A 10,724-nucleotide genomic window follows, 5' to 3' on the forward strand; every position below is an offset into this window, starting at 1 on the left:
GCACACACGCACACACACACACACGCACACACACACACACACACACACACACACACACACACACACACACACACACACACGCACGCACGCGCGCGCATAGGAGTGAACAGAAACGGATCTGGCAAATTAAATACAATCAACATGCCAAATGTGGGTTCAACAATCATATCACTGCTGTCATGTTGAACCTCTTAATCTCTGAAATGTTCAGGAGCCAAAATTCTGAATGTTTTTAGCTCAGTTGCCGTGTTTATTACAGCGTTTTCCCAAACTGTATAAAAGGGAACGTTTGTAGTTACAGGCTGTCCCCAGCGTTATATTCATACATGGAAAAGTTTGATTGACATGTGCCTGCATCGGCGTGAAATACATTTTTTCTCATCTCCTTGTTTTCATGTTTGTTGTTTATTAATAAATTATATACACTTAATAAAAATTTGCCTTTGGATTGAATTATCAGCCAAATTCTTTGATTTTCAATATTTTCAATTTTAATTTTTCAGTCCTGACATTAAAGTTTCTGCACACGTTTAGGAGACTGCTGTGTAGTGTAAACCAGCGGCCCCCAACCTTTTTTGCGCCACGGACCGGTTTAATGTCAGACAATATTTTCATGGACCGGCCTTGTCGTGGATAAATACAACAAGATAAAACCAGTATCGGTACCAAAAAAAATAAGATTTATTCATAACACACGGGAAAAGACCCAGGCAAACAGAGTTAACGATAAAAAAGATTAAAAAAATAACGCTAAAAACCCTGAAAACCGTGAATTTCACACCCGAGCTTCAACTCTCGCTGCCTGCTACCAAAGGACTCATGGTCACGCTGGTGTAAACCAAACAGTGAGCTGCTGTGAGCAGATTGAGGCAGAATCTGTGCAAAAAAATAAAATCCCAACACAGCTGATGAATGTAAGTAAACAGAGATCAGCTGAGCAGGTACAGAAACTTAAATCCCACAGTTTGCCTGGTTCTGTTGTATTTTTAGAAGCTTCTTTACAGTTTTACTGACTTCGAGCTGTTGTAATGTGGGCAAATTGTAACTGTTATTGGGAACAAAGTCTATCCCTGATGCTTCACTTCAGTCTGTCCTTCTGTTTGGGGTCCTCTCTTTCGGCTCTCTCTGTCACTTTGTGGCTAATGGCTCTCTCTCTGAGCCTGTCCCTGGAGATGTCTTCCTGTTAAAAGGGAGTTCTTCCTCTTTACAAATGTCTGCCCACCAAAACTGTGTCTAAACTCTACAAAAGGGCTAGAAAAACAAAATGGTAACAACACACTATATGTGCACCACACAACAAACATCGACTTGTTCCAAAAGGTGGAGGGAATTTGTGCGGAAAACTCTATTTAGATTCTTCATTACTCCACATATTACTAACAAATTTCAAGCGCACCAGCAAAAATGTTGGAGACAGTGTGGTCACCCGAACGCCAATCACTCTCATATCTTTTGGACGTGTACACAATTGACTTCATTTTGGGGCAGTATATCCAAGTTAACAGATGACATCATGTCCTATGCCATCCCTAAGGACCCCAGGATCTTCATCATCTAAAAAGGCCATAACAAGGAATTGGCTTAAGAAGGATCCTCTCCAAGTAGAGCAAGTGCTAGAGATTATAGAGGACATGCATCTGATGGACAGACTGACTTTCTTTCTATGACTTAAAGGTCATCCTTTTCAACAACATTGGACTAAATGGCACAAATATAAGCAAAGACCTGAAGATTCTGTCACTTAATTCAGCTTACCTCTCTATTTGTGTGATGCTTGGACCAATTTGTTGTTGGGGCTCTCCTTCTGGAGACACGTGTGCTACAGGCCTGAACCTTTCCAGGCATTGTATGTGAGATGCATGTGAGGAAGTTCGTTACTGACGCTAACGGACCCATACGGGGATCTAACTCTGATTCTGTCCTGTTCAAGGTGGAAATGAAAACCACTCGTTCACAAACTGCCCGCAGACGAGCTTTGTAAGGATGTGTGCAGAATGTTTTACAACTGTCTTGTGTTTTCCTGCTAGGAGCAGAGGAAGCCCTCCTACGCCGAGATCTGCCAGCGGGTGAAGGATACCCCGACGTTACAGCAACCAACCACCCCTAAGGAAGCTAAGCCAGCCTGCGCCGCCACAGCAGGCGAGGAGAGGAAGTGCCCCGACGCCTCCACGCCTTCAGGGGAGGCCAAGGCCAGAGAGACTTACCACCCCTCCTCCAAACCCAGTTCAACGGGTGCCACCACAGGCAGACCCCCGAAGGAGGTCCGAAGGCCGGGTGGGCGGTGGGCCTCTCCGCCCCCACACCCAGGGAAAACCCCCAACAAAGATTCCCACCACACCCCACCCAAATCCCCGCAGTAGGGTGACCTCCTTTCCCTCCCCAAGTCCTCCAACCCCACTACTATGCTCCACAGATGCGTTTAAAAAAATAAAGGAAATACAAGTCAGGGCTACTCGATACTTATATCCCAGAATCACCCGTCACAAACAAGCATAGAGGACGCCTTCTTTTCTGGATCAGGGCTTGCAGACAAAAAGCACTTTACTGTGCATGTAGAGCACCGTTTCTTTTTCTTTATATTCTATTTATTGTTTTTGGTTTTTCACTTTTATTTCTCCTTTTCTCTTTTTGCATTACGTAGTGGTGTCAGCCTGTCAGGTGGCACAGACAACACTGAAATTTGTTCATTCTGTCCAAACGGCCTTGTGGGATTAAATTAGCCGCGCGCGTGTGTGTGTCTGCGTCTGCATGTGTGTGTGTGTGTGTGTGTGTGTGTGCGTGCGCGCATGTGTGGGAAGCAGCAGGGCATTGTTGGAAGCCACCCCAAAGGATGATGGGAAAGGGTGCATAAAACAGACTCAATCTTGTTTGGCTGTCATAATGAGGGGTTTGTTTGCATGTTGAGTGGCAGCATTGTGCAACTTTAAGTGGCTTAATTATGGGTCATTATTAGTCCTTTTGTTTTTAAATACATATTCACATCCATATGCAACTCAACATCACAAGAAGACTTGGATCCTTTGGTTTACATAGAATTTTTTGCAGGTTTGTTTACACTAGGTGGCTTTTATGTCTTTTTGGGGTTTTTTGCAAACCGTAGTTGGCTGTTGGTACAGTAATTGGTCATCCTCCCCTCGGCGTCTTCTCCCTCTGATCCTGTTCTTAAAGGATCACCCCTCCTGCTGTTATTCCCTCTCTGTTTTGCTAACATGCTAACTCACCATAGTGTGCGTCTGTGGCTTAACGTGGGGTCAGCGCTGTTTTGTTTTTTGTTTTTTTTAGTATCACACAGGAAGGGCACATGACTTTTCTCTAAAATGAGGCATCTTGTTGTAACAGTGAAAGTAGGTGAGGTGTTGCTCACACTGCATATGAGTCTGCAGACATTTAACTAGTCAGGAAGCTAAATTCTCTCCCCGCTTTTCATTTCCTGTCAAACTGTTGATCATTATTGTGGAAGGAAGGAAGATGCAGGGCAGGTTTTAGGCTGACAAACTTAAAAATCGAGCGGTGACGAGGAAGCCGCTTCTTCCCATCTGAAAGGGTTTTGTTTATTCTGGAGGCGAGGGAACGCTGGCAAGCAGGAAGGAGGAAATTAACACTAGCTACCAGCTATCAGCTCAGTAAACACGTCTGTTTACAGGCGCCGAACGGAGGGTTTTTTGGTTTTTGTTTAATTTTCTGGAAATCTGCTGAGACACAGTGACTCATCAGGAGGCTGAGATGTGTGTGAGTTTCCTGCCATAAAATGGGACAAGTCCAGAGTTCAGTGTGGCGATTTGATCCAGTGGGAAGTTTCCTGTTCAAACTGTTCAAACCTCCTTTCAAACGGTGGCATGTTTGTAGTTCTTTCTCCTACTTATGGTGCTAGATATCAAAACCTGGAATCTGTTACTACAACTCCTCTGATACTGTAAGTAGAAATACTTGATTTACATCTGCAGACGTTTAATTGCACTGTTGTTGTTTTCTCAGACTCTCGCAAGCAAATTCATGTGATTAATCCTACCTAAAGTGAAAAAAGGGACTAACTTTGTTTTGTTTTTTGGGGAGGAAGTTGGGGAATGACACACACAGTTCAGTTTTCCAGGAGGGAAGTTGACGAACACCCTGCTGCATCATCTCCATTGACACAATCACTGAAGCTTTTTTGTCTTGTCGGTCATGTTGAAGCATCTGTGCAGCATTAAATTTTTGAAGACTGATGCTTAACGTTTTTTGTTCGTTTGTTTGTTTTTGTTCGGTGCTGCTTGAATAGACATGCAGTGGTTTGGATTTTTAACTTTGGGTTTTGGGTCAGTGAGGATTTTGTTGGAAAGTGGTGAAAATGGGGAAGTGGGATGGTTGAATAGACGAGTATATTTTTATGAAGGTAAATAACGAGTGGATTTTTTTTTTTTTTCTGGAACGTGGTTTGCAATGTTGAAGTGAGAGAGCGATAATTTGGCTTTGGGGGTCCCATCGGGACTCGTGAACAGCCTTAAACCAAACATTTAAGTGCTGGAAGGTTTGGAGCAGGAAGGTGTGTAAAATCCATCCTTGGGGTGAAAATGTTCCGCTGTTTTCCTCAAGTCTATACCACTAGGATTGTTTATTATTGTTGTTTGGGGGTGTTTTTTTTTTTTTTTTTCTTTCCTCCTCTCTGTCGGCGTGCTTTGTTTTCTTCTAGTTTGTTTGCACTCTTTGATTTCTCTGAAAAAATTGGAAAAGATCAACCGGAGCACACGGGACTTCCTCTGTTGCCGCTTCACTCTGGTTACCTTTGATAAATGGCAGCAGACAGGAGGACGATTTAAAGCACAGAGTAAGAGGAAACATCCTTTACTCACCTCGAGCCTGGCTCGTTTGAAGCGCCGGCACCCAGTTGGTCAGAGCTTTCATGGGACATAATCGAAGCAGCGATTTTATACCAGAGCTGGTGGAAAATTTTGCATCCTGCACCAGAGTGAAGTAGCAAGCTCGCACGTTCAGGGAGGGCAGCTCCAGCTTTGGTTGGAAGGTCTGCCTACTGTAGCAACCACTTTGGCAGATAACCAACCGAGTGTGTTTTTTAATTTGAATGTAACTGTCTGAAAAATGACTTAAAAGACTTCCCTCCCTGCTCCTCGGTCATGTGCTCGGGTTCATCTTTTGAAGTCGTCACCTAAGATGCAAAAACACCCTGAAAAAAATAAATAAAAACCACTGTACTATACACAATATCTGTTTAGGTGGGACCTCGCATGTCTCGCTGAAGTCTTCCTGCAACAAAAAGCATTCTGGGTAATCCCACTAAGAGAAAACAGGAGCCTGGAGAAGGGAAAGCTTCATTTAAAGAGCCTGTACTCCTGGTCAGAGCTGCTTTTGATTTGGATGCTACAGCTTGAGTTTAGTGAAAAAAGAAAATATTTTTTTATTATTTTGAAGGACTGAGATGCACTTGGATGGGTCTATTATTTTCTCTTTTTTGTTTTCCTCATTGGTGGAAATGGTAAAACAAATGTAAATGCACCATATCCACTTATTTATAAAGCAGTGCTGTTTATTCCACAAGAAATATCATTAAGTTTTCTTTTTGGGAGAAGGAAAAAATGATGTATTGAGCTCTCAATATATACACACACACACACACACACACACACACACACACACACACACACACACACACACACACACACACACTTATATATATATATAAGTGTGTGTGTGTGTGTGTGTGTGTTTAAAAAAAAAAAATCCATCCAGTGTTTGAGAAACTTGAATTTTATTTAAACTTGAAAAATGACTTTGCCTTAACTTTTCTACAAGACAAGCATAGAGTTTTATTTCTTTTCAGAAAAGATCCCCAAAATGTTAACGAAGCGCGAGATGTGGAAATATTTAGTCACACCAGACGTCACAAGTCTTACTGCGAGAGAGAGAGTACAAATCTAGCAGCGTTTCCTTTCTTTTCCTACTTTTTGTTTTTTGTTTTGTGTAAAATGTACGAAAAATCTTGGGTCGTTCTTTTGGTTTCTTGTTCAATAGTTTCAGGTTTTTTGGTTTTTTTGTGCAGGGGGGTGGGGGGGGATAAAAACCTTGTAATTGCAAATCTAGTCAATACTGTATTAAATATGTGCACTTTGAAGTGTGTGCTTTGCTTGTACAGATGTAAATACTCAGAAAAATATAAGAGGTACCTTAAAATGATTATAAAAATATATTGATCCTTGTTAACTATAATGTCGCTATCGAGCTGGATGTAGAATATAAAAGAAAAAAAAAAAAGACGTGATGTCGTGCGTTCGGAGATATTTTTTTCTTTAACTACTATTGTTTTTCAGTTTGGGTGTGCTGAGTTTGATTCCTCTGCAGTGTGAGCAGATCATTTATTGTATTTTTTTTTTTTTTCGTTCTTTCATTCCTTTTTAAACTTTCGCTGTGGGTTCGGTCGCACCTGGATGCTCAGGTGCGACAGTAACCCCGCCCTCCCTCTCCTCAGCGTTCACAGTCTGTGGTTCCGACAAAGCCGAGTGTCCACCGGCATCCTCTTCGAAGCTCTGGCTTCTTTTTCTTTCACTGATTACAGTTGATTTTGGGGGAATTTTCCTCACAGTGTGTTTGCTTTTTGGACAGTCTGAATGAAGGTTTTTAGCAAAACAAAAACAAACAAAAACAAAGCACTACATGTTGGATATTTACTCTGTTTTTGCCATTGTTGAGTACTCTGCTAACAGTGCCAAAAGATGAGATGTGACATGAAAGCTGCAGCTAAAGGCATTAATGCAAAACTTTAGGTAACACTAATACTTAAGATGAGATGTTCATGCATATGCAGCTCAGTAGGCTATAATCAAACTGCACTGTGTCCACATTGGTCGGGCAGCATGACTAGACTGCAGCTTTTATTTGAGAATATTAGATATCCTCGTTCTGGCTCCAAATATCCACCAACTCTGCTTAACGATGACCATCTGAGGGCTTATTGGTTTTTGTCTGATGAGCTCAAACTCTATTTTCTGCTTTCTGTCCATATTTTAGGATGAGTGAGTATCACAGTTTTGGGGGAATCAGATTTCAGGAAATGAAAAGTCTGAGACCAGGAAGCGATGAAGCTAGGTTAGCAGAAAAACACTGGACGCCTGGCTCTGTCATGTTTTAAATCTGTTTTAAATTTCACTTGTCAACACATTTGATTTTTGCACATACACCAGTTTAAATGTGCGGAAAAATAAATAGAAACCAAATAAATTGCACATTTCTGTTGTTAGTCAGTGAACAGCACAAAAAAAGGCAACTAAACCTCACAAATCTTTTTGTGTGGCAGACCGATTATTGGTTCTTACGTGTTTTGTTAGATAAGCCATTTTTTGGTTTGTTTTTCACAAACAGAGCCACGTGCTTTATTATAAAGGACAGGCAAATACTCAAAATACATTTTTTTTAAAAATTAAGTTTTGTATTCATAGAACAGCTAAAAGCTTTCCTGCAAAGGACTAAGCTTCAGTTTTAAAACAGGAATAGTTTTGCTAGATGTCGTTTCTCAGATTTGGTTTGTTTCACTGGTTCTTGTGCTCGGCCCTGTCATACACCTGTTTATTTAATGGGTTTCTTAGAGCTTTGTTACTGATTTTTGGATTTATCTGTGATAAATCGCAGCGTTCAGATTGTACCAACCTGCACAGTTAGAGCCAGAGATGATCTTGAAAAGCTATTCAACTTCCTCTTCACCTGAAACTGAACAAATTTTGCTGCAGACCAACAGGGGGCACCCTGAGTGAACCAGAGTGAATCAAGCAGGTTTTGTAGTTTTCACAATCATTGATAAATTGTCAGATTAGAAATAAAACAGTTGGTGGGCTTTTAGACCTTGCCCATAAAATTCCGGCGTTCGAATCCTTTCAGATTGACTGGATTTACGACAGGAAACACTCTTTTGATGGTTTTGGTTTTCACACAATAATGAGATGTTAGAAGTGTAGATAAGCCACAGTGGAAACTTCAGTGTGCCTATAATAAGCAGCTGGTCGTGGTGATGCCATCAGGATACCATGGAGGTGGTTCATGCTCCACTGATGTCTCTGGCAGAAACGCATTTTTCTACAGTCGGAAACCTGTAAAAATCTAAAAATTTAGCTTTTATTAATCATTTCAACCACTTCTGTCAGAAACATGGTGAGGGGAAATGTTTACTGGAAGTTCAGAGAGTGGGAAGAGTTGTTTAAGTCCAATCTGACCAACTTCTGCAAATGTTGAATTCTCAGTTTATCCATTTCTCTGTGCGTTTGGGTCGGGGTCCAGTAATCCCTTTGGTCTGATTTCATTTGGTAAGCCTTTCAGATGCTGGACAGAAAACCAGAGCTTTTCAGACAGAAATCAATAAAAAGAAAGCCTGAACCATCGAAGCTGGCCAATCAGCAGCTAAACCGACTTTGACGTACCATCGGGCGGATGCTGGTTTGCTGAAAAGAGGGATTGTTGGTGGACACTTCTTGGTTTAGTCGAGGCGATGTGATGTGTGACGCCCATCAGAAGCTTCCCAGTGAGGCACATCTTGAACACTCGGCACTTGAGGTGGGGGATTATTGCAGCCTGCCGCCAGGTGACGACGAGTCTCGGGCCCTCGGATTGTGCATTTCGTTTAAAAAAACAAGGCGACTGTTTGGAGTCGTCATTGCGGCTGTTTGAGATAAAAGTTTCCTGCCCAGGTGTCGATGTGAGCGCGAGACATCCAAGGAGCCCAAAACCATTCGACCTGCTCTGTGCAGTTTTGTTTTTTTCTCTTCAGATTAATGTTTGTGATTTCTTGTTCATGTTCATCAGCTCCAAGATTTCCTCTACTGAGAAATAAATGTACAAATGTTTTGTTTTTTTCCTATGTGCTTTTTTGTTTGTTGGGGGGGGGGTTAAAGGCTCAACTGGAATGAGAGTAGTTTACCTTGTTCAGAGCGATGTTTCTCACGTACAGTACATTTAACACGCAGTTTGAGATGTCTGTTAAAACCATTTGATCACATGTGGACTGCAGTTCGATGTGGCAAAGAAAACCAATAACCGTGCCATTATACAACAGTTGTTTAACCTGTACATACATAGCTGAGCGCTTACCGTCTCGGGCTTTTATTTTTGTTTTTTACTTTAAGATGTGATTTTCCTGTTACTGGAAGCCTGGAGACACCTTCAGTTTGACACCAGTGACTGCAGGAGCGTTTTTCACGCGGTGTAACTTGCGGTGGATCCCTCGCCTGAGGTCGAGGCGTCTTCTGCCTCTGGTGGCCTCGAACTTTGAGAATACAAACTGGGCATCTCTGAACTGTGAATGTGTGCATGTGTGGAAAAAAAATAAAATGTACCACCCAGCTAATCCAGGCCGATGCAAAAGTGACTCTTTCCACAAGCGCGGTACCTCAGACTGGATGGTACCGCTTTCAAAGGGATCTCTTATTCTGGCGGGAAAGACACCGCGAGCTCCGCGCCTCTTCAGTCTTGCCGGCGTTCATCCAGATGCTCAGTGGTGGCATTTTTGAAGGAGCTCCCTTTTCCTCGTGGACTTCTGCATGGAGCGTCACACTTCATATCAGCCTGTTGGTCGCCTCAGACCTCCTTCCTGTTCGTCCATTTTGACAGTGCCATTTTTTTCTCTTTTTTTTTGGTTTGTTTTTTTTTGTTTTTTCCTCCACGAGGGTTGCATCTTGTCATTTAAAAAAAAAAAAAAAAGACCCCCTTGTGTTTTTGTGTTTTCATTTTGTTTTTCAAAGATGTATAACAATGAATGCACATCAACTGACTGGAAAAGGACTCTATGAACTCACTGTGGTTTAACTCATTAACACTCTTACCATGCTACGCTAACAGCTGTGGACAATCGACGACTCCACCGTGTTGGGGTTTGGACAGATAATTTTGCCTAACGACACCTTTAACAGACGTGGAATGGAGGTTTGCGATCAAGAGGGCTTCTCTCTATTTTTTTTGTTTTGTTTTTTTTGTTTGTTTTTGTTAATTTTTTTTTGTTTGGGTCTTTTCTTCCATCGAGACTGGAATCAAGCGTACATGTCAGCTATAGATAATTTAAGTTACTCTTGTGTCATGATGTAAACTGTCTAATTTGGAGAAAAAAATGTAGCTTACTGAAAAATAAAGATTTAGGCACTGTTGAGGAGCTGCCGTGTGATTTTTCTTTCTTTCTTTCCAAAAGGTCTTTTCAAACCTTTCTTGTTAGTTGTTCCATAATTACAGGAACTACAGTCAACATAGAGAAAAATTACACCAAGTTCTTCCCCATGAGCGGGGGGGGGAAAAGTGTAAAACCTTTTTTAAGCAATACCTTGCAAAAAAAATCTGATTGCCTTCAGGATGTAAAGTTCAAAGTGGCACTGTTATATTGTTATAAGCATCAATATGCATCACTCAGAATCAGCTGTTTGAACAATGCAATCCAGGATAGAAAGAAAATATCTCTTTGTCGCTGCCGAGTTTTGGCTTTTGGGAGAACTTTTAGAAAAGCCTGATCGTAATAATTCGCAGTAGCAAAGAAGTGTGAAAGGCACAGAGTCGTTCTCAAGCGTTACTCTGAAAGGAGGATGTTTCCAATTTTGGCGATATTGTGATAAAACAGTGATACGTTGTTTAATGTGACGGACATATCCTGGTGTAAAATGACTGGAGCTAATGCCATCGAGAGTATCTGTTTAACCAAATAAGGTTTTGAAATCCATGGAAATCCCAACCATCGCTTTAATGATTCTCAGCGGTGGGGGAGGGGG

At 41.7% G+C, this 10,724-nt stretch overlaps 1 protein-coding gene across 3 annotated transcripts in view; it reads left to right on the top strand.

Annotated features, from left to right (window-relative positions):
- The window catches only part of larp4b (La ribonucleoprotein 4B), a 51,206-nt gene extending 46,990 nt beyond the window's left edge, over positions 1-4,216 (top strand). For all 3 annotated transcript variants that reach the window (XM_026148825.1, XM_026148823.1, XM_026148824.1), the window contains one exon: positions 2,028-4,216. In XM_026148825.1, the coding sequence (XP_026004610.1) occupies positions 2,028-2,360 (333 nt within the window). In that variant the 3' untranslated portion in view covers positions 2,361-4,216. The remainder of the gene's footprint in view (positions 1-2,027) is intronic.
- Positions 4,217-10,724: the final 6,508 nt, after the last annotated feature.

This window comes from Astatotilapia calliptera, chromosome 18 (genome assembly GCF_900246225.1).
Source record: "Astatotilapia calliptera chromosome 18, fAstCal1.2, whole genome shotgun sequence".
Lineage (NCBI taxonomy): Eukaryota > Metazoa > Chordata > Actinopteri > Cichliformes > Cichlidae > Astatotilapia > Astatotilapia calliptera.